At 39.3% G+C, this 24,885-nt stretch overlaps 1 protein-coding gene across 1 annotated transcript in view; it reads left to right on the top strand.

The window, feature by feature from the left end:
- Nucleotides 1-24,885, top strand: part of LOC132148959 (corticotropin-releasing factor receptor 1-like) — a 137,150-nt gene that overhangs the window by 60,888 nt on the left and 51,377 nt on the right. The window contains exons 5-6 of the mRNA XM_059557792.1: nucleotides 700-785; nucleotides 23,755-23,861. Coding sequence (XP_059413775.1) covers nucleotides 700-785; nucleotides 23,755-23,861 — 193 coding nt within the window. The remainder of the gene's footprint in view (nucleotides 1-699; nucleotides 786-23,754; nucleotides 23,862-24,885) is intronic.

The following is a 24,885-nucleotide window of genomic DNA, read 5'->3' as shown; positions in this document are numbered from 1 at the left end:
GCACTGTAGAGGATGAGATTTGCAAAGCCTTTGCAATTTGACGTTGAGGAACATTGTTTTTAAAGTTTTCCACAATTTTTTTACGCAGTCTTTCACAGATTGGAGAGCCTCTGCCCATCTTTACTTCTGAGAGACTCTGCTTCTCTAAGACAAAGCTTTTATAGCTAATCATGTTACAGACCTGATATTAATTAACTTAATTAATCACTAGATGTTCTCCCAGCTGAATCTTTTCAAAACTGCTTGCTTTTTTAGCCATTTGTTGCCCCCGTGCCAACTTTTTTGAGACCTGTAGCAGGCATTAAATTTTAAATGAGCTAATTAAGTGGATAAAAGTGTAAAATTTCTCAGTTTAAACATTTGCTACGTTATCTATGTTCTATTGTGAATAAAATATTGGCTCATGTGATTTGAAATTCCTTTAGTTTTCATTTTATTAAAATTTAAAAAACGTCCCAACTTTTCCGGAATTCGGGTTGTAGATGTCAGATATTGATTTTCGCCCTATTAATATTCCTAGTGTTTTGGGTCATATTGCATAACTTTTGAATTATGTAATGGATTACATACCATGCATGAAGAAGTGACAGATCTGTCTGCAGATGTTCAGAATAAACATTATATAAACTGTTTTTCTTCCTTAGATATTAAATAAAGAAATCTGTGAATAACCAGTATGAATTTTTTTTTTTTCTACAGATAACGTGTACAGAGAATGTCTTGCCAATGGGACCTGGGCAAAGAAGGGAAACTACTCCCAATGTCAGGAAATCCTCAATGAGGAGGTATGTGGTTGCACTTTATTAAATCATGCAGTTATGTCACAATCATATTTAAATCATAGGTTTTCTAATAGTTATTATTCAATAAACTATTTTATGTAGTGGTTATAATACAGTTTTAGTTTAAACATTTGGGGGGAAATATTAAATCAATAAGATCTCTAGATCACTATGGAAATTTGACACCGACCACATGAACCTCTTTGTACAGAAGGTCAGTTGCAATTTAATGACAATTGTTGCATTGAATAAGAGTAGAATGCGAAATAAATGCTTTTTCAGTAGAGTTTTTAGACGTTTAGACCCAATACAATTCAGTGCAAATAACTTAGCTCAAAGTTATTTTTCTTTGCACTCTGGATCAGTTTGTTGCGCATTTTACTACATTTAAACTATGTGAATGTAATCAAATGTGAAGGTTACAGAAGTGTTATTGAATGAGGGACATTAGTCATGTTTTTAGGAGTCAATGAGTTGTTCTGAGTTCTTCATTCAGGTAGTGCACTGTAAAATCTTCAAAGATTGCACAATAGAGTCCATGCATTCTTGTTGAGAGTTGTCACTTGGAATCTTTAGCAAGACTGTCATCCAACCTTCATAGACACGTTTTGCTTTTTATTTGTGGCTTATATTTATGCTCTTTTATGTGTTCCAAATGTTCCAGCTGGATGCTGGTTGGCAAAATTAGCTAGATTGTTGGATATAAATAGTAAATCCACTCAGAAACGGCTATTTTATTATAGCATTTTTTTTTAAATGCAGTATGTATAGTAATGCAGTATGTTTTATAATGTTTTATAATGACTTTAAAGTATGGCTTCAACCACTTGTAGCTTATTTGAGTACATTTAAAGATTAATTTCTCTGGGAAACACAGCTATGGCTGTTAGACAGAGACATTGATGCTACACGTCTACAAGATTCATTAGCTGTCCTTTGGTGTAACAGAAGTAACATGGGGGAATTAATAATGTATGGACTTTTATCTGACCTCAAAGGAAGAAATTTAACTTGGCGTGCTAAGCCTTTGTTCACACAGGGATGGCGAATAGAGAAATCACTCCAATCAGTGGGATGGAGGAGTGGGCTAGCAAGTATAATGCTCTGATTAATTTTTAGACAGCAGGGAGGGCTTCCACCACAGCTAGTGGCTAACTGGAGCATGTGATTACCACTAGATGCTGTTTTGAGGTAGAAATAAGGGTTTTCCCTCATTACTGAGAGCACTGTTGGAATTCATGTGTACTGTATTTAAAAGCAGAAAAAAGCCCCTTAATCAGGTCATGCTGTTAACATGTGGTCAGATGGAGGATTGGCCCAGTACTGTAGTTAGAAACTACTCTTGATCCAGGCAAGTTGGATATTGTGGTCATCATGCAAGAGATGCACAGTAGGTTCAAATCTGGCCTTTTTTTTTTACATATTTTATAATAAAATTGTTGGTAAATATGTGGCAACAAATAGTATGAAAATTTCCAGACGTCACATTGGGCAAAATGTTAACATTATAGGAGAAAGTACAGAATTTTCACTGGGGATGTCCCAATGACTGAGAGTGAACCCCATACAGATGATGAGACACACTAATGCAGACCTGTCCACATTATTGTGCCAAAACAGCTCAGCCCTTTACAGCAGATTTAGTTCGCTCACAAATAACCGACAGTCATGGCATGAATCTGTCCACTGAATCATGAAATACAATTTAATTATTAATAATTCAAAATAAACTTCAGCACTATTAATCTACTTTTTGTGCCATCAGTCACACACACACATTGAATCAATGAATCAGTGAGTTGTTGTCTCAAGAACAGCTGCAATCAGATCAGTCTGATTCACTGGAATGTGTCTCAGAAAGGTTGGGGATATTTTATTTTATTTTATTTTATTTTTAATTAAATGTACAGTAGTGGAGTAAATATGGTATTAGACTTTGGAATGTAGTAAAGTAAAAGTAAAATTTCCCCAAATAAATTCTAACTAAAATACAGATAGGTAATAAAAAAAAGTAGAGTGATAAAATAAAAATGTTTCTGTCCACCTTTACTGTCCAAGTCGGGATTATTAACGTTAACTAAAACTATTAAAAACAAAAACTATTAAAAACATTTTTGTTTATTGAAATTAAACTGAAAAAAAAGATTCTATATATATATATATATATATATATATATATATATGTATATATATATATATATATATATACAGAGAGAGAGAGAGAGAGAGAGAGAGAAATATTAGATAACATTGTGATTAGATGAAGCGTAACCTAAATGATATTTTTAAATGTTACTGGCTAACTGAAATAAGTTTGAATAAAAATAAATGTTAAAAAAGTAATATTTTTAAAAGCACATGTTAAAATGACAAACAAATTAAACAACGAGATAAATACAAACTGAAAATAAAAGCTAAAGCTAACTGAAAATATTAATAAATCTATATTAGTATAGAAATAATATAATATAACACTGGACCAGGGGCATAGTTTGTGGGGGGATGGTGGTAGGTAACACAACCCCCATAAACAACACTTAAAACTTCCCATAGCATGTTGAATTAGAAAATTCTGTCAAACTATACCCTAAGTGCCTAAATAATCTAAAATACATTATATATCCTATGTAAACAAGTAGTTAACTAGGCTCTGGCCAAAGTCACAGTCCATCACTCTCTTTAAGTAATATATGTATTTCCTTGCAACTACGTTTTCTTGTCACTTCAATCATCACTTAATATCTGTGTTTTGCACAATGATTGTGAAAAAAATTCAGGTTCATGAAGTCTTTGGTATCGTAACTTAAAGCATAACAGTGTTACTAAGAGACACAGCAGAGTGTTTAAACCTTTTAGCCTGGCATTTGGGCCTGCCACTGTGGAGCAAATGAAGTGGAGCAAGTCCCCACTGCAGTATATTTTAAATGTGGCCATCAGCAGAACTGAATCAATGCTTGGGTCCCACTTTATATTGTGTCCCTAATACCTGTGTACTTACTAACTACATGTGTAAGTAGTATGTAACCACAATGTAAGTACACATTGGTACATAGTTTCTACAGCTGTAATATTTCTGTAACTACACACATGTAACAACCCTTCGAATGATCTGTGTACATAAAAATGTGTAACATGACATAAATAACTACTTTTTTTTTTAAACAACAATATGTATAAGAGTAATTGGAAGCATTTGATCCAGGGGGTGGAGATGGGTAGGTTTAGGGATATGTAAAGTGGGAGGAGTTGCATCTTGAGTTGGAGTTGGTGGACCACTGTAATACTAGTGTACTTACATGGTAACTCCTCAGGAACTGTCCACTTAATATAAAGTGTAACATTCTGGACTCTACAATTTATATGTAAAGCCTAACTTACTGGCCGCTGCTGTGTAACATCAGAGTAATTACATTATTCAATTCAATTCAAGTTTACTTGTATATCGCTTTTTACGATACAAATCATTGCCAAGGAACTTTACAGAAAATTAAGTTTCTACAATATTTAGTAGTAGCTTATAAAATGGTCACTGTCAGTTTATGTGCATTTGACAGGAATTTTCTGAAAAATTAATACAAGACATAGTCAACCAGATGATGAACACTATTAACAGCAATTATTATATGATGCAATCACTCTTGTAGCAATATTTGTTAGTTCTGGATGTTGTTTCAGGGTTAGCATCATCTGAGGTCCTCTGAGGGGTTGGCATAATCTCTTCTCAGTTGTTCTGGATCCCGTGGCAAAACAGAGAAACAAATGGAGACATAATTAGCATAGCTGCTGTTCCAAAAAGGTAAAATTAATTAGTTTAACCCAAGCTAAAGAACAATAATGTGCATTTGATAAGATACAACTGCAGTCACAAATTATGTGATGCATTATTTGAATGCTTGGCGAAAGAGATGTGTTTTTAATCTAGATGTAAACAGAGAGTGTGTGTCTGAACCCCGAACATTATCAGGAAGGCTATTCCAGAGTCTGGGAGCCAAATGCGAAAAAGCTCTACTGTACCTCCTTTGGTGGACTTTGCTATCCTAGGAACTACCAAGGGTCCACCATTTTGTGACCTTAGGGAGCGTGATGGATTGTAGTGTTGTGTAAAGCTAGTTAGGTATTCAGGAGCTAACCCATTTAGGGCCTTATAGGTAAGAAATAATAATTTGTAACTGATACGGAGCTTAATAGGTAGCCAGTGCAGAGACTGTAAAATTGGGGTAATATGATCATATTTTCTTGACCTGGTAAGGACTCTAGCCACTGCATTTTGGACTTCCTATAGCTGACTTATTGAAAATGCAGGACAACCACCTAGAAGTGCATTACAATAGTCCAGTCTAGAGTTCATGAATGCATGAACTAGCTTTTCTGCATCAGAAACAGGTAACATGTTTCGTAGCTTGGCAATGTTTCTAAGATGTAAGAATGCGTTTTTTGTAACTTGGGAAATATGGTTTTCAAAAGACAAGTTGCTGTCTAATATACAAACCGGATTCCAAAAAAGTTGGGACACTGTACAAATTGTGAATAAAAACAGAATGCAATGATGTGGAAGTTTCAATATTTTATTCAGAATACAACATAGATGACATATCAAATGTTTAAACTGAGAGAAATTATCCTTTTAAGGGAAAAATAAGTTGAATTTAAATTTCATGGCATCAACACATCTCAAAAAAGTTGGGACAATGCCATGTTTACCACTGTGTGGCATCTCTTCTTTTTAAAACAGCCTGCAAACGTCTGGGGACTGAGGAGACAAGTTGCTCAAGTTTATGAATAGGAATGTTGTCCCATTCTTGTCTAATACAGGTTTCGTATTGCTCAACTGTCTTAGGTCTTCTTTGTTGCATCTTCCTCTTTATGATGCGCCAAATGTTTTCTATGGGTGAAAGATCTGGACTCCAGGCTGGTCATTTCAGTAACCGGATCCTTCTTCTACGCAGCCATGATGTTGTAATTGATGCAGTATGTGGTCTGGGATTGTCATGTTGGAAAATGCAAGGTCTTCCCTGAAAGAGACGACGTCTGGATGGGAGCATATTTTGTTCTAGAACTTGGATATACCTTTCAGCATTGATGGTGCCTTTCCAGATGTGTAAGCTGCCCATGCCACATGCACTCATGCAACCCCATACCATCAGAGATGCAGGCTTCTGAACTGAGCGCTGAAAACAACTTGGCTTGTCCTTGTCCTCTTTAGTCCTGATAACATGGCGTCCCAGTTTTACAAAAAGAACTTCAAATTTTGATTTGTCTGATCACAGAACAGTTTTCCACTTTTGCCACAGTCCATTTTAAATGAGCCTTGGCCCACAGAAAACGCCTGCAATTCTGGATCATGTTTAGATATGGCTTCTTTTTTGACCTATAAAGTTTTAGCCAGCAACGGCGAATGGCACGGTGGATTGTGTTCACCAACAATGTTTTCTGGAAATATTCCTGAGCCCATGTTGTGATTTCCCTTACAGTAGCATTCCTGTATGTGATGCAGTGTCGTCTAAGGGCCTGAAGATCACGGGCATACAGTATGGTTTTCCGGCCTTGACCCATTACGCACAGAGATTGTTTCAGATTCTCTGGATCTTTGGATGATATTATGCACTGTAGATGATGATAACTTCAAACTCTTTGCAATTTTCTCTCTGAGAAACTCCTTTCTGATATTGCTCCACTATTTTTCGCCGCAGAATTGGGGGAATTTGTGATCCTGTACCCATCTTGACTTACACTGATACACTGCCACCCTGAGAGGCTCTTTTTATACCCAATCATGTTGCCAAATGACCTAATAAGTTGCAAATTGGTCCTCAAGCTGTTCCTTTATATATACATTTAACCTTTCCTGGTCTCTTATTGCTACCTGTCCCAACTTTTATGGAATGTGTAGCTCTCATGAAATCCAAAATGAGCCAATATTTGGCATGACATTTCAAAATCAAGTCAAGTCAAGTCTGCTTTATTGTCAATTCTTTCACATGTACAGTACATTCATAAAGAGAATCGAAATTGCATTACTCTCAGACCCCCGGTGCATACAGATAACACTAACAGTAGAGCCTAAACATCTAGATCAAATATAAAATATAAGATACAGCTATACAATAAGGGAATGTAAAAAAGTACATATAATAAAATAAAATTAAAAATATAATAAAATAAAGTAAGTGCAACAGGACGGTAGTCATTGAAGCAGGATGGAGATGGCTTCTTCGGGACTGGAATGATGGTGGTAGTTTTGAAACATGTGGGAACAACAGCCTGACTAAGTGAGAAGTTGAAAATGTCTGTGAAGACATCAGTGAGTTCTGCTGTCTGCTGTCTCTCAGTACATGCCCAGGGATGTTGTCAGGACCCGGAGCTTTGCATGCAGTGATCCTGCTCAAGGATCTCCTCACGCTGTCTGGGGTCAGCGTTATCACCTGGTTGCAGGAGGAGGTGGTGTCTTCTATGCAGTGGTGCTGTTTTGTTGCTCAAAGCGAGCGAAGAAGGTGTTCAGCTCGTTCAGTAGAGAGATGTTGCTGTCACAGGTCCGTGGTGGGGGCTTGTAGTCTGTAATGGTCTGTATCCCCTGTCACATTCTCTGAGTGTCTCTGCTGTCGCTGAATTGATAGGCTATCCTCCTTGAGTGCTGTCTCTTAGCCTCTCTGATGTCTCACTTTCAACATTTGATGTTATCTATAGTCTATTGTGGATAAAATATAAGTTTATGAGATTTATAAATTATTTCATTCCTTTTTAACTAACAGTTTGTACAGTGTCCCAACTTTTTTGTAATAGGGTTTGTAATACCCAGATTTTTGACTGGTGAAGTAACAGTACATCTGTCTAGTTGCTAACTGTAGTCTACTAGATTCTGTTTACTGTTTTTTGGTCCAATAAGTAATATCTCTGTCTATGTAATAGGAGAAAATTATTGGTCATCCAATCTTTTACATTTTTAACACACTCTGTTAGCTTCATCAGCATAACAGTGGAAACTAATCCCGTATTATCTAATAATATTACCAAGGGGCAACATGTATAATGAAAAAAAATGAATATATTTTGAATATTTCAAAAATTTTAGACATAAATGGAAGATTTGAAATGGGCCTATAATTTGCCAGTTCACTGGGATCTAGTTGTGGTTTCTTAATAAGAGGCTTAATAACCACCAGCTTGAATGGTTTTGGGATGTGACCTAAAGATAACGGCGAGTTAATAATATTGAGAAGCTGTTCTTCGGCTACAGGTAACAACTCTTTCAGTAATTTAGTGGGTACAGGATCTAATAAACATTTTGTTGGTTTAGATGAATTTATTTAGCTCTTTCTGTCCTATAGTTGTAAAGCATTGCAGTTTATCTTTGAGTGTGATGGATGAAACTGAAGTATTAGACGCTGTAGAATCTACATTTGTTATTGTATTTCTGTGTTAGCTATTTTATCAGTGAAGAAATTCATAAAGTCATTACTATTAAACGTTGATGGAATATTTTAATCAGGTTGCGCATGGTTATTTGTTAATTTAGCCACTGTGCTAAATAAAAACCTTGGATTGTTTTGGTTATTTTCAATGAGTTTGTGGATATGCTTGGTCTTGGCAGTTTTTAGAGCCTGTCTATAGCTGGACATACAGTTTTTCCACGCAATTCTAAAAACTTCCAAGTTAGTTTTTCTCCATTTGCGCTCAAGACTACGAGTTTCTTTCTTGAGAGAGAGGGTATTACTGTTATACCATGGCACAGTATGTTTTTCTCCAACCTTTTTCAGTTTGATGGGGTCAACAGCTTCTAATGTATTAGAGAAAACAGTGCCCATGTTGCCAGTCATTTCGTCTAGTTCATGTGTATGTTTGGGTATACATAGCAGTTGAGATAAATCAGGCAGGCTATTTGCGAATCTGTCTTTGGTGGCTGGAACAGTAGTTCTGCCCAGACAGTAACGCTGAGCCATATAGTTAATATCAGTGATACGCAGCATCCATGATACAAGGAAATGGTCGGTAACATCATCACTTTGAGGTACAATATCTATATCAGTAAGATCGTTTCCATGCAATATAATTAAATCTATTGTATGATTAAAACAATGAGTGGGCCCGGTGACATTTTGCTTGACTCCAAAAGAGTTTATTAGGTCAGTAAAAGCAAGTTCTAATGCATCATTTGTATTATCAACGTAAATATTAAAATCCCTGACGATTAGTGCTTTATCAACTGTAACCAAAAGGTGAGGAAATCTGCAAATTCTTTTAAGAATTCTGTATACAGCCCTGGTGGTCTATACACAGTAGCCAGAGCAAGAGATACATTAGATTTATTTTGCATATCTGACAGTGTAACATTAAGCAGAAGTATTTCGAATGAGTTAAACCTGTATCCTGTTTTCTGAGTTGAGAAAATAACTATTTATTGTTGCAACACCTCCGCCAAGACCGGTCTTTGGCATCACTGAGCCACCATTTGAGAAACATATTTAAGCAGGATAATTTTTTTTTTATAAAATAAAAAGGTTGAATACATAATCAGCACTGATGATGACGCTATTCACATTCAAAATAAATTAGAATCAGAAACAGAAGGCAAGACAGTTCACAGAGAGAGAACGTCTGCTCTCAGCCTTCAGCAGAGCTAATCAAGACAGATTTGTTCACAAAATAAACATATGATTTGGAAAATGACTTTCCCAGAACGCATCTTCTTTGCAATTAATAAAACTCACTTTACCATGGGAAAAAAAATACATTAAGCCAAGATCAAGCCAAGTGTATTACTATGCATTCTGGGAGTGGAATGCATGACATTCAAGTTTCTTTGGAAAATTCAGGGAAAATGTTAATATCTGTTACAGTTGGGTGTACTCTAGCATAGGAATAAAGCGCTCGAGGAGGGTCTTGATCAAATGAGGAGTTTACTGAAACATCGAAGGAGATAACAGACAATATACAACACATTAACATCATTAGGTTAGGTTAATCACGGACGAGGAAGAACTGAACAGACAGGGTATTTGAGAACACAGGAGGTAAACAGGGAACTGGAGACAAGTGGGGAATAATAAATTAACAAAACAAGAACAGGAAGAAGACCAAATAAGGAAACAGAAAGTTCATAAACGTAACAGTTCGCCCCCTCCCGGAACGGTGCGTCTTCGCACCGCAAGAGGAATACCAGCGGAGGGAGGGTGGGGGTTCAGGAGGCGGGCGTGGGGCAGGCAAGGGGCAGGCGAAGAGAGAACGAGGAGCTAGGAACCAGGGCTGAGTGGATGGAGGGAGGAGCCAGGGAGGAGCCCGGAGCTGGAGGAGCCAGATGGTCCTCCAGAGACCAGCCAGGATAGATCTCCACGGTGGAGTCGACGGCGGGAGGAACCATGGTGGAGAAGGAGCTGACGACACCAGGGGGCCGACAGATGGAGACTGCACCGGTGGGTGAGGAGCCCAAGATGGAGCAGCGCAGCCGCAGAGCCAGGGTGAAGCTGAGGATCCGGAGGGCCAAGGCGGAGCAGAAGGCTCAGGCGACCAAGGCGGAGGCGGGACCCTGGAAGACCACTGCAGAGCCGGAGTGACTGAGGATGGAGGTGGAACCAGAGGGAACGAGGAGCCTGACAGAGCCAGAGGGATGGAGTGACGAGGTGAAGCCAGAGGAATGGAGTCCCGAGGCGGCGGATGGTCGATGACTGACCAAGGTGGAGCCAGAGGGACGAGGGAGCCCGGTGGAGCAGGTGGGATGCCAGGCCACGGTGGAGACGAGGGAGCTAAGAGCCAAGGCGAAGCCGATGGGTCGAAGGACCGAGGAGGAGTCCAGGGCTCGGAGGCTGGAGGCGGAGACAGGGAATCCACACGTCAAGGCGAAGCTGGAGACTGGCAGTCCAGCGGCGAATCATCACGCCCAGATGGCGCGGACTGATGGTGAGCTGCGGGACTGACTGGCACCAGCAGAGATGAGGTCGAAGAACTGGCTGGTCTAGGAGGAGATGAGAGAGGAAGGATGGGAGGAAACACAGGTGGATCAGGGCTGGACAGAGCCAGCAGAGAGAAAGGAGATACAGAGCTGGATTGAACCAGCGGAAGTGGAGCAGGGGAACACAGAAACAGAAAACTCGGGGCTGGGCGGAACCAGCGGAGAAACAGAAAATTCAGGGCTGGGCGGAACCAGCGGAGAAACAGAAAATTCAGGGCTGGGCGGAACCAGCGGAGAAACAGAAAATTCAGGGTTGGGCGGAACCAGCGGAGAAACAGAAAATTCAGGGCTGGGCGGAACCAGCGGAGAAACAGAAAATTCAGGGCTGGGCGGAACCAGCGGAGAAACAGAAAATTCAGGGCTGGGCGGAACCAGCGGAGAAACAGAAAATTCAGGGCTGGGCGGAACCAGCGGAGATGGAGCAGAGGAACTGACTGGAGGAGGTGGAAGTGGGAGACTGAGAGGGTAAACAGGAGGGTCAGGGCTGGACAGAACCAGCGGAGAAACAGGGGATTCAGGAATTACCTCCATACACCAGTCCATAAGGTCCATAAATTGCTCAATATCATTTTTAGAAACCGAAAACAGCTCACCCTCAGTCGCAGAAGTGTGGGCAGGGCCTTCCTCCACGCCCTCGATCTCCACTAAAACTCCCACGATGCACGGTGTTGCCGGCACGCACACCTGGTCAGTCGCGCTCTCGAGGTCCTGCTCCCTGCCGGTGAAAGGCTCGGGCTCTGCAGCTGCGGTGGGCTCTGGCTCCGTGTGGCGTGATGTTACCGGGAGTGGTAAGAAACAACCAATCAGAGCTGCGGTCCGTAACTTTTTTTTGTGTTCAAAGTATACAAAATGTATATAATAAGCGAGTACACCATGAATCCATTTTCCAAACCGTGTTTTTAGCCTGTCCTGAATCACTAGGGTACACCTATATTAAGTGTTTATATTCAGATTATTTTAGATTGCTTCAGGGGTACCATGGCGGAGTAACCCAGTACCTTTGTGATTCTTCATAGACATAAACAGAGAGAAGTAGCTCCGGCTACAATGTCCTTCCACAACACGCAAGCAGTTCTGTTTATTAACCGCTAGAGCGTCAAAAGTTACTGACTGCAGCTTTAATTTAGTACAAGTAATTATTAAGCTACATTTTGTCTATGACTATGTCTATTCAATGAGTTACCTTTCTGTCCCACTATTGCATCATTTGAAACAAATATTGATGTATTTCATTAATTGCAATTCATTAGATTTCTTTTTTTAATCAGCAATGGTATACTACTAAAGGGATATTTCACCCAAAAATGTTATTCTGTCACAACCCTCTACATTGCGAGTAAATCACTCGCATATGCGACTAAATCTTCACTCTGGGCGATTAAATGATGTCTAATATTAGCCAATGGCTAATAAGTTCTCAGATTTTACTCGCCAGTGTGTGAGTTTGAGGCTAAGTATAAGTTTAGCACATATATATATATATATATATATATATATATATTCACAGCTTTTAAGAACTGTCGGGTTCTCTGGTAGTGAGCAGAGCTAATGCACAAACGGCAATCTCATTGGCTGCAATCTCAATCCCTGTTTTGATTTCAGCAAATCAGTTCGAGCGAACGCACAAAACCTGATTAATATTCATGAATCCAGCAGCTCATTAATCCTTAGTAATCCTTAGTGCGTTGTATAGTTCTTATTAGTAGAATTCGTATCATTATTATCTTATCAGTATTTTTTTAATTTTTTCCCCATTTTTTTTTTTTTTTTTACAGAAACACTGAATGACCAAAAAAAGTTCATTTAAAATGACTATTATGCATTCAAACATGGTTATCAAGTTTGTTTATAATTACTAAAGTTCTATTAATAAATAATACTTGATTATTATAATGCTTGACTGACTGATGTAAAGAGTGTACTTTCAGATATTTAAAAAACGGTGCCATTTTACAAATGTGTGTGTGTATGCCTGGCGAGTAAACTAAAAAATGTACTACACTTCAGATCTTGTCATTGTAAACTTCATGTAGCAGGAAGAACAAACCAAAAGCACATTTTTGTTTGGTTTTTAAACAATTTAAACATAACTGAAAGTATTCTCTATATAGTGATATTCATGCAATACACACAATTCAGCATCCAAGCCAACTGGCACACGGTACTGCTGGGACATGTGACAGATCCTAGGTAGTCTAAAACCACCCTCTTACCTACAGTATCACACACAAAATGCCAGGCAGACGTGCGTTAGTTGCCTGCTATCTGTGCCATCTGTTTCCTACAGGATTGTTGATTTAATAATTAATAAGTTCGCTCACATAGGAGAACATGTGGTGACTCCATGGTGCTCACAGCTTAGGCAAATGTGGAAATGGAGCCAGCATGGGAGGCTGCACTTGTATGGGTTTCACCATGGGGGTCATATGCGGCCAGCAGGTCGAATAAATCTACAATCGCTGCACTCCAGGCTGAAAAGAAAAGACTAAGAGATGGTGCAGTGTGGCATCTGCCACAGGACTCAAGCAGAATGGACTGACTTTCATAAACATTATCATAATGCTCTCCATAATGTCGTGATATGTTAATATCTGACAATTGATGAATGTTTGTTTGGCTACAAGCAGTTTAGTGTTCCAGGGGATGATTTTTTATTAAAATGAACAGATTTTAACTTTTTTCCCCCATCTAAATAAAAAGGACGCATTAAGTTCATTATTTATTTTATCTCTACATATGCCTTATTATTATTATACGGTAGATGTGATTATTTTGCTCTCAAGACCAACACTTTCAATCGCAAAGTACAATAATATAATATAATAATCATAAAATATTTTATTTTTTTAAGTATTAAATATAGGATTTTGGTATTGTTGTATGAAAATTTTTTATATAAATTTTTAAACAAAAGCATGTATGAAATACAATATCGGATGTGTGATGTGCAAAGAAAAAAAGTCAATGTATGAATATTTATTGTGTGTCATTTTTAGCCATGCTGTAATTTTGTTGAAGCATTAAAAAACCATGACAATATTATTTAGTTGTGTGTATTGAAGGATACATAACATGCTAGGTACAAAGTTAGACTTGATAAAACACATGGGACTATTACTATTCTAGAAATGTTTAAAATGTAATTTCCACCACATAACAAATGGTGGAAATGGGATTTGTTCATGGTTGTTATGGGGTAAAAATTACAGAATATGTCTGAATACGCTGTTGGGCATTGGTAGTAAACAAATTATGTAAACTAATGAGTTTGAAATGTGTATTATAATGGTGGTGATCAAATGGTATTTTAATGGCATTTCTGTTAGTCCATGGGACCAAAAGTGCCCACAGATGAAGAAAAATCCTGTAACCAAAAAAAAAAAAAAAAAATGTTTGTTGTGACATGGTATATTTACTTTTATATATTTAGGGAACCAAACTTTCTGTGACCATTGACAATCACCACACCTTGACTTGAAATTCTGAGAAACTTATTACTAGAACAGTTTATTGTTCATCTGTTTTTGAAGTATCATAACACTGAAGATAGCCAAGATCTTTTTTTCTCTTGGGAAATTCATAACTTTATACATTCCTGTGCAACCTCTGACTCGTTGAAATGCAAAAACTGGTGTCTTCCCCTCTAGAAGATTTAAAACATATTTTGAAAGCTAAGTTTGGGAGAGCCAAGGGTAGTCTGGGGATTGATTTAACGAGTAAAAAGCAGCTTTGTCATTTACCGGTGAGATTTCTGAGCCAAAAATATACAAACTGAATCACAGAAGGAGCACACAGCAATCCTGCGTCTCTCAGAAATAATAAGATTTCAATTTAAACCACTAAAGGAATCTCTACAGGCAAAGTACATCAAGTTAATGAAGGCCAGTGACTGGTTCAGGCCCTCTAGCCTGGCTTGTCTGAGATCCTTTTAATCCAATTGCACAATTAACTCATTATTTTCAGATGTTCAATAAGCCACAAGATTTTGTGGTATTTTATCTCATTATATATACTGTATGTATATATATATATATATATATATATATATATATATATTTATTTATTTATTTATTTATTTTTTAACTAAGGTTTAATGTTTGTAAAAATAATAATAATAAATTGCCATTTATGCTCAGAGGTGTCAAGTAACGAAGTACAAATACTTCGTTACATTACTTAAGTAGAAATTTGGGGTATCTATACTTTACTTGAGTAATTATTTTTCAGGCGACTTTTTACTTCTACTCCTTACATTTTCACGCAAGTATCTGTACTTTCTACTAGTCTTCTTCTAGCTCCGTTACTGCTATTTCATTTCGGCTTGTTTTCATTCTGGCTCGTCATCATTCAAAAAAAAAAAAAACCTATCCAGATAAATCGCGCCATCCGGATGGAGTGAATTTCATTGTGGATATACCATTCCAACCCCCTATTCGTTTGTACGCGATCCATCGCACCTGCACATGAACCAAATCACATCACACTCGAGCAAGGACATAGACAGTTTTGGGTTCGTTTATCATAAAATACATTTCTTAAAAGTAGGGTTGGGTATGGAACCGGTATGCACCGAACCAAATAAGAGGAAGCAGATTTCGGTGCCTTTTAAATGCCTGAGCAATCGATTGAAATGTTTGTCCTGGTTCTCCGAAATGTACTTAAGAAGCACGGGCGTCGCTAGGCTTTTTTTAGCGGGGCTGTAGCATTTAGCTCTATAAACTGTACACAAATTTGCAATAGCCCCAGAGTCAGTCCCCTTAAGTTTCATATGAAACCGGCGTCAGACCGGTCTCCTCTCCGTCTTTCACCAAACTCTTCAATCCGCAGACCGCGGCGGAGCATCTCAAGCACACTTAAACACAAACAGAGGACACAAGGTGTGTGTTTATCGATAGATTGTTAGAATATCCGTATCTGTGCAGTTCTTTGTCATAAATACAGTTAACAAAAGTTCATGAGGGAGCAGTCGGTTTCTCATTTACTGTAAAGTTTTCGCTTTTCACCGCTCATCACTAAACAGCTGTTTCCTCCAGAGAAAATCTAGTCCTTAACACATATGAACGAACACATGATTAAACTTTTAAACCCTTTTTTGGGGTGAAAATACTTTTGCACAGTACTGTACTTTACAAACGACATTGTTGCTACTTTATAAAGAATGAGCATACAGTAATTCACAGAACTGATTAAAGACAGTGACAGACAGCACTCATCTTAACTAAATATCAGAGTGAGTGAAAGAGATACAGTAGAAACATTACGTGTGGTTTTGTATTAAATAATGACCCAGAATGTGAAATACATTTATTAGCTTTAGATAAGGGAAGCACAACTTGGGAAATGAGAGCATCTAAGGTGAAAGCTATGGATTTATTTTAAATATTTGTAATGTTCTTTAATGTTATCCATAGTTTTTTTGTGGTTCTTTTTTTTTTTAAGTATTGGTTCAGGCACCGTTTATGCACCAGTACCGTTTTAAAAGTATCGAAAAGGCACTGGACCCTACTTAAAAGTTATTATTTCTCACTGGCTCATTTAGCAAATGGGTGCTTTCTCTTCGTCCTCCACAAATTAAGCTACTGTAGGTAGTTTGGTAGCGAGACGTTTTAATAAATTATCGTTTGCGATTGACAATGTTGTGATAAGTAGGCTATAAGGGTAATTGTTTCTTAGCCTGCACCAATGTTCTTGTCCATTGCCCTCGCAGATTCCTGCAGCTAAGCTTGGATATACATTTACATTCCATTAAAGCTTATTGATGACATGCCTCTGAAGTTTGAACTTTTTGCACCATAACAATACTTATAGGAAACTATAGGGTGACCATATGAGCCATTTTCCTAGGACACGTCCTTGCCAGGATTTTTATATTGCCTAAAATATCCAGATTTTGGCTGTTTGTGCTTTGCAGATTGATCATTGTATGGCATTCATAAGAGTTATAGAGAGCAGAGCACGGCTCCTTATGCTTTCAAATCACTTTCTTGGTACTTTGGTGTCATACAATGATTGGTGCGCAGCGACGCTTCAAGTAGAATGAACGAACAAACACCTAACATGTACGTGTATTTGCATTACTTTGATCGTTCTATGTAGAATTCAGCTTATCACACGCCACGATTGGTTGATTATGTAACATACCTGCATGTTATTGGTCAAACTACTTTGGATGTTTTAGGCAATATAGAAATTCTGGCAAGGACGCGTCCTGGGAAAATGGCTCATATGGTCACCCTAGGCAACTAGTCATCATATCTCTCGTTATTTAATGTATTTGCATTGTACTAAATTGCGTTCATTTTCAATGGGCATATATGCGGCTGAAACAGGTAGCCTAGTGTATCCCAAATTTTTCAACATGGACATTTTAATATAACATTATAGTCATTATGGCCTATGGCCTTTAGAAAAATGTTTTATACTTTAAGTAGTTTTTTTAAACCAGTACTTTTACACTTTTACTTGAGTAAAAACCTTGAGTTGATACTTCAACTTCTACAAAAGTCTTTTTAAACCCTAGTATCTATACTTCTACTCAAGTAATGAATGTCAATACTTTTGACACCACTGTATTATGCTAAAGAAACTGTCATATTTTCAAAATTTCTGAAAAAAATCAAATTTCTGCCCCCCCCCCCTTTTCCCCACCCTGTTTATTGCTGAAAAAAGAGAGCAAATGCCTTGTGTTCTCAATGAATTGTTTTTTGTAGCAGGGATGGAGATCATATGGGACAGCATTAGATTTGATAGTGCTTAACCTCAATGTGCAATTGCCCTCAAACCACCTGGTTATGTGAAAGAACAATGTACAAGATTGGTGAATAGGTGCGTGAGCTGATTTGTTTCCTACGGAGCCCCGCACGTGGCATGTAGGAAAAAAAAGTAGGCTAAATCGTGCGTACGATTTACTATTTCATTCCCTCGATTTATAAATTGTCCAAATGATTTACTAATTTGTTTTCTCGATTTACTAAATTGTGCAGGCGATTTAGCAAATCGAGGGAACGAAATAGTAATTGTGTGCATGTTTTAATACATCAAGGGAACAAATTAGTAAATCGTACACACATTTTAGTACATGGAGGAAACTATTTAGTAAATCATAAAAAAAAATGTTATTTTTTTTCTTGCATGTCATTTGCAGGGCTCCGTAGTTTCCTGCGGACTCTGTAAGTTGCATGCTGGTTTGAGAAGTAACACTCTTAAAAAAAGATTTCAGTAGAGGGTTTTCACATCAAAGCCATAGAAAAATCATTTCGGGTTCCACAAAAGACCTTTTTTTTTTTTTTTTTTCAAGAACATTTTAATAATATCAATAACCTTTTTCTTTTGTATTGAACCTTTTTGTGTATTGGAAAGAATGGATGATAAAGGTTCTTCATGGAACCATAGATTCCAATAAAGAACCTTTAATTTTAGGAGCATATGATCACTTGATTTGATTTTGTAATTGCATTCAGGAATGTTTAAGCATTATGTTTTATAATAGTTTATAATTGTGTAAATGTTGTTGCCTCTTGGCCAGGACTCCCTTGAAAAAGAGGTTTTTGATCTCAATGGGACTCTCTTGGTTAAATAAAGGTTAAATAAAATAAAATAAAATAAAATGTTTTAGTCTAGTAAGTGCTTTTCCAAGAGGAAATGTTGAAATATCCAGCTAATAGTAGAATTTCCTGAGGATTTTGTAGAGGAAATGTTTTTGAAAGCATAATTGCCTCATGAAATTTTTATACTGTTGTAAAAGGTTCCTGATGAAGTTTCCGTCTGCTTAGCAGTCCTTTATAGACAGAAGTTCAAGAGCCAAGACATCTCTAAAAGACTATGTTTCCTCTTTTCAACTGCCTAAAGTATTTTGCAAGCCACATAGATGCTAAGATTGCTAAACCCTCATGCTCTCTCAACACAAGAAAGCACTCTACAGAGGAAAGTGCAATAAGAGGGCATCAACAATGCATCTGCCATTGCCTACAATCTCCATGTGGGGTCTGTAACAGATAGGGTGCTAATGCAAGAATGTAGTCAGTCCCCTTCTAGCTAGCATCCACAGAGAACAGACACATTTTTATGCAGCATTCATGTATCTAGTGAAGTAAAACTTTCTAAAAAGCGTACTAGAGACTTTCCATTGTAAAAATACAAACTGACAGCAAAATTCTAAATGTGTAAGCAGGCACTCCCACAGGCTTTTCGGGTGCAAATCCATCTGCCTTTAGACGACTCGTAGTCTAGCCAGGAGACAGCAGCATCCCGATGGGGGAACATTTTGCTCTGTATTGGTGAACATACCATGGATGTGTTGGTGTGCCAAGTCTCCTCTTAAAATAGGGCAAGCGTGATTCAGTGCAGTGATCGGGAGAAGCAGGAGAGGATTTAGTTAAAAGAAGTGGCATCAGAGAGGGAGACTGTGAACCCCTACTAATTCCCAAATCATAGAACACATGGAGGGTTCTTAGACTTATTTTTTTTTGTCTGACAGTTGAAAGGGAATGTTTAAAGGTAAAGTGTGAATTTCAGAGCAGCACCGAACACACTGTGTCATGTGTGTGTGTGTGTGTGTGCGTGTGTGCTCTTGTTTTTGTGCCATATCAGGACACAACTCTGTATAATGACATGGGTATGACACAGGTATTACAAGGAGAGGGTGACTTATGAGGACATAACCCATGTCCCCATTTTTTCGAAACGCTTACAAATCATACAGAATGAGTTTTTTTGGGAAAGTAAAAATGCACAAAGTCTCCTGTGAGCGTTAGGTGTAGGGTTGGTGTAGGCCATAGAATATACAGTTTGTACAGTTTAAAAACGATTGCGCCTATGGGATGTCCCCACTTTTCACAAAAACAAATGTGTGTGTGTGTGAGAGAGAGAGAGAGAGAGAGAGAGAGAGAGAGAGAGAAGAGAGAGATGTATTTGAGACTTGCTTTTGATTAAGCAATTCTGAAAAAAATATAATGGTTCTGACATTAATAGTAGGAAATGTTTTTGATCAACAGATCAACATATTCAAATACATTTTCACAAAATCACAAGATCATGTGACACTAACAGCTCTTAAAAAAGTTTACCTGTTACAGAAATAAATAATATTTTAATATGCATCTTAATGGAAAACTCATGATATTACAAACCACAAAAGTACATATTTTAAAAAGGTTAATGGGGTTCATTGTTATTTTGGCTTTTATTGTTTAACAAAAACAGTAGGAAAACATCAATCAAAAAATTATCTTTTGTGTTTTTGTATGAAGGTCTTGGAACAATATGAAATTTTGAATAATTGAGACTCATTTTAAAATGTAAACTATCCCTTTAAATTGATATCAGATGCTTTTACACACACAAGGCATTTAAAATTGATCATAGTGCTTCTCAGATGATGCACACTTTGGCAGACATCTTGGCATCAATAATTAAAAGTCAGCCTCTTTTTGTAATATCTCTTATGGGGACTCCTATGTTATGTGGAGTAAAAAAATGTATTAATTGTTCTCCAAATTCTTTCCTAAAGGACTACCTTATCCCTAAAGGGGATAATAAGCACAACAGTCCTTGCAGTTTTTGATTGATTTGCCGTCTGAGCAGTTTCTGCTGGGTTAAATTATGCTAGCTGGCTTGTTCATGAGCCTTGTGGATTTATAGGCACTGGATTGCAGAACTGTCTTTCCTCTTCCTGCTTGGACAGTCTGGTCCCTTGGTCTCAGTGGTCCGCAGGGTCTGCAGTGACCAGTGGGGGTGTGCCTCACAGGCCCAGCCTGTGACAACCGCAGGAATTCAGCGACAGATTATTGCACCAGGAGGACACAGTGAGGGGCAAGAGAAAAGAAATGTGCTGGGCCTGCAATGAAAGAGCACATAATGCCTATATGCTCACACACACTAACCTGAGTGTTATGTGATCAACATATGCTTCATCGAATCATTTGGCAAGGCTATTAATATGTTGTTGTTGTTGTTTTTTCACAAACATAACATGATAGCTCAAACATGGGTATGGGCTTCAGCTTTATGTGAGTTGTTGTTCTATACACAACCTACTGAGCCAAAGCTAATCGCTTAATTAAATCAGGTTGGCAATCATCATGATAGTGGAGTCCATGAACATCTGCCTCACTCATCACAGAGCGAAATATTGATAACAGTTGGAAACAGTTGCTGGTTGGATGCTAGCATTAGTGTCAGGCAGAGTGGTGTAAGGTGATCCTCATGTGCAAGGCTAATGATTATGAATGAGACTTGTTTTGTTGTTGTTGTTGTTTAGCATGTGATTAGGTAAAGGGTCAGTCCATGTGTTGGCTGTTGTGTGATGTTAAGTTATTTATTTAATGCACATTTTAAGGCAGTTTTATGTGAATAATTTAAAGGCGAAAATATATCCTGCTTTGAAGATTGACTAAAGATTATTTGAAATACCTGCCAGTTGAATAGCTGCCATTAGATTTTTTTCAGTGGTCTTGACACTGTTAGAGTTTTCTCTGAAAGCAGTAAGTAATTTTTTTCACACCTGTAGATAGTTCAGTTAAAATATTTAAATTGTGACGGGAGGAGCACAAGACAGACACAGTGGGCGTGGCGTCAGGCCTCGGAGAGGCTTTTATTAACAGAAAATCAAATAAAACAGGGGATAAAGGTGGCCAAAGGGGAAGAGTGTCCAAAATAAACAGGGAATCTGGTGTCCTCGTCGTGCTGCGGGGTTTGTGTGGGTCGGGCAGTGTTCATGGAGGAAGGGTCCAGGTAAGGGGCGAAGTCTGGCAGCCACACGCGCTCCCCTCCTCGGTCTCGTTGGCCGCTGCGCGGGCAGGGGATGGACGGCCCGGCATCCTGGCCCGACGGCCGTGTAAACGGGTACGGTTCCCATCCGGATCGCGGGTCCGGCAGCTCACGTCTCTGGTGGCGCGGGAGTCCCTCAACGTACCCTTCCTGGACCCACGAGGACACCAGTGTGCATGCACGGGGAAGAGACCGGTCTCCCGAGGAGAGGCGCGTTGGGCTTTTAAACAGCGGCGGTGATGAGGCTCCATTTCCTTCAGGTGTGCCCCATCACACGCTGCCAGCCCTGACTCGTCCAGCGCCCCTCCTCTCACACACCCACTCCAGTCGGGAGCCTGGTGAAGGGCAACGATTTAGGACGGGGTGCCGGTGACAATCAGGGAGGAGGCAGCTGGCTCGTCACATTCCCCCTCCCAAGCAACATCCCCGTCATCAGGGCGCCGCCCACACAAGAGTGCTACCATCCTCAACCAGGCTCCAAACGGTCGGAGTGGGCGGGGATTCCTCTCTGGGCAGTCTTCCCTCTCGCAGCGCGCTGGAACAGGGACAGAGAAACCGGGTTTTAATGACAGCCTCAACCAACCACAGGGTAAAATGAAAAGAACAGAGAAGTCACTTACCCCTTTTGTGGCTGGGAGGCTGTCCCTGGTTTACCTCCGTCCCAGTCCGGGTTCTCACGAACGTTTGCAAGCGAGAGGGAGTGACGTCACCAGATGTTTCCCAACTGCGCTGTCTAGGCTCCGCCTTGCCTGCATTCTCCACCACTGTGATGGGAGGAGCACAAGACAGACACAGTGGGCGTGGCGTCAGGCCTCGGAGAGGCTTTTATTAACAGAAAATCAAATAAAACAGGGGATAAAGGTAACCAAAGGGGAAGAGTGTCCAAAATAAACAGGGAATCTGGTGTCCTCGTCGTGCTTTGGGGTTTGTGTGGGTCGGGCAGTGTTCATGGAGGAAGGGTCCAGGTAAGGGGCGGAGTCCGGCGGCCGCACGCGCCCCCCTATTCGGTCCGAGGGGCGGCGGCTTCCTCTAGCGGCCGCATCTCTCTTGTTGACCGCGGTTCTGGCAGGGGATGGACGGCCCGGCATCCTGGCCCGACGGCCGTGTAAGCGGGTGTGGTTCCCATCCGGATCGCGGGTCCGGCAGCTCAGGTCTCTGGTGGCGCGGGAGTCCCTCAACGCACCCTTCCTGGACCCACGAGGACACCAGTGTGCATGCACGGGGAAGAGACCGGTCTCCCGAGGAGAGGCGCGTTGGGCTTTTAAACAGCGGCGGTGATGAGGCTCCATTTCCTTCAGGTGTGTCCCATCACATGCCGCCAGCCCTGACTCGTCCAGCGCCCCTCCTCTCACATACCCACTCCAGTCGGGAGCCTGGTGAAGGGCGGCGATTTAGGACGGGGTGCCGGTGACAATCAGGGAGGAGTCAGCTGACTCGTCACAATATACTTGGAAAAAATTAAGCAGCATTTCTGTTTATATGTTTTACATGTTTCAAAATAATAAGAAAAAAAAGTGTGTGTGTCACACCTCTAGACTCTTTATGTTGTGTTTTCCCCATGTTTTGTGTGACCCAGTTTCTCTCTCCCTTGATTGATTAGTTCCCAGGTGTGTCTGATTAGTTCCCAGGTGTGTCTCCTTAGTCCCTCGTTTGCCTGTCTTTAAAAGCCTTGTCCTTTCTGTTCAGTTTTGTTGGGTCTACAAACCACATACAACACGTGCATCTTCCTCATTGTTCCGTGTTGGATATGTTGGATTAATAAAGTCTTATTTTGCTTATCCTCGGCTCTGCGTTCCTTCTGGGCAGTGTAACGTGACTGTGTGTGTGTGTGTACTGTTGAAAAAAATCAGTTTCCACAAATATTAAACAGCATGGTATTTTTAAATTGAATTGAATATATGAATTGAAAAAATGATGTGCTTTGTTAATAAATTTAATGGCTTATAATTATTTTTCATTTGCTAGATTTGTAGATTTGTATTTTTTTTACTTTTTTATTTTATTATTTACTTTATAACTAATTATATTAAATTATCACATTCAATTAACTGGATAATTAACAGGTAGCAAAATATCAGTTATAGAGGGCAGTCAGTCCTTTTTTTTTCTCTCTCTCTCTCTCTCTCTCTCTTTCTGTCCCTGTAATGCCAAAATGCTTTTAGGAGTTATTTCCAGTTGGGATTTAGATGTCAGATATCTGCAGGACATCAGTCTCTCACCTTCCTAATGTATATGTGTGACTGTCCCTTTGTGATCTTTCAGAAGAAGAGCAAGCTGCATTACCACATTGCAGTCATCATAAACTACCTGGGACACTGTATCTCTCTGGGAGCCCTGCTGATCGCCTTCATCCTCTTCATGAGGCTCAGGTGGGTGAGTGCCTCTGCTGTTAGGGGAGCAGAACTGAACATCTGCATTAGTCACACCGGTGGACTTGCATGAGAGAGATTCATGTATGAACCACTGCTACTGCAATGTGAAGTGAGTGGATGAATAAGTAACTGAGGATTTTCAGTATTGTAAAATATTTAGGGGGAAAATTATTGCTCAGGAACAGCTCCTTTATTGCTCAGGAGACCTAATGGAGTCATTGATTAGGTTTCACTTAAAGGTAAAGTGTGTCATTTTTGTGCCACGTTTTGCAAAAATAATAACTTGATTTTCAAGCACACTTTCCAAACAATCCCTCTTCTTCCAATGTTTGTAATCATATAGTCCTGTTCAGTGGTGGAAAGAGTACAAAAAATTTGTAGTTAAGTACAAGTACTGTTACATTATGAAATAATACTCAATTACAAGTAAAAGTACTGCTGTCAAAACAGTACTTAAGTAAAAGTAAAAAGTACTCTTCTCAAAAAATACTCAGAGCACAAGTTATTTGTTACTTTTTAGCTGGTGATATTTAATTACCAAAAAATATTCATATCAAAGATCTATGTGGATGGATAATAGCAACTTTTTCAATAAGATAAAAGGGGGTTTTGTTCAAAGTATGTTAATTAGTGGTCATGATACAGGGATTTCTAACTTCAATACCTGGGTTGGATAGGAGTGGTTAAAGGGGTCCTATTATGCTCTTTTACAATGTCTTAAATTTGTTTTTGGGGTGTACTAGAACATGCTCTCATGCTTGGTGGTTCGAAAAACACATTATTTGTCACATAATTTACATTATTACAATACCTTTCTCCCCAGCCTGGCACAAATGTCTCGGTTAGTTCCGGGTTTGATGAAGACCTGCCTTCCGAAAAACAAAATGTGTTCTGATTAGTTAGCTGTCCAAGTGTGTTGTGATTGGCAAACAGCTCAGACAGTGTTTCAGTACTGCACGCCCCTTGCCAAAGCAGCAAGTTCCCTCTGTGGCGGTATAGATAAGGATGGCATCAATATTGC

The sequence above is a fragment of the Carassius carassius genome, chromosome 9, assembly GCF_963082965.1.
Source record: "Carassius carassius chromosome 9, fCarCar2.1, whole genome shotgun sequence".
NCBI lineage: Eukaryota > Metazoa > Chordata > Actinopteri > Cypriniformes > Cyprinidae > Carassius > Carassius carassius.
This window is presented reverse-complemented; position numbering and strand designations above follow the sequence as displayed.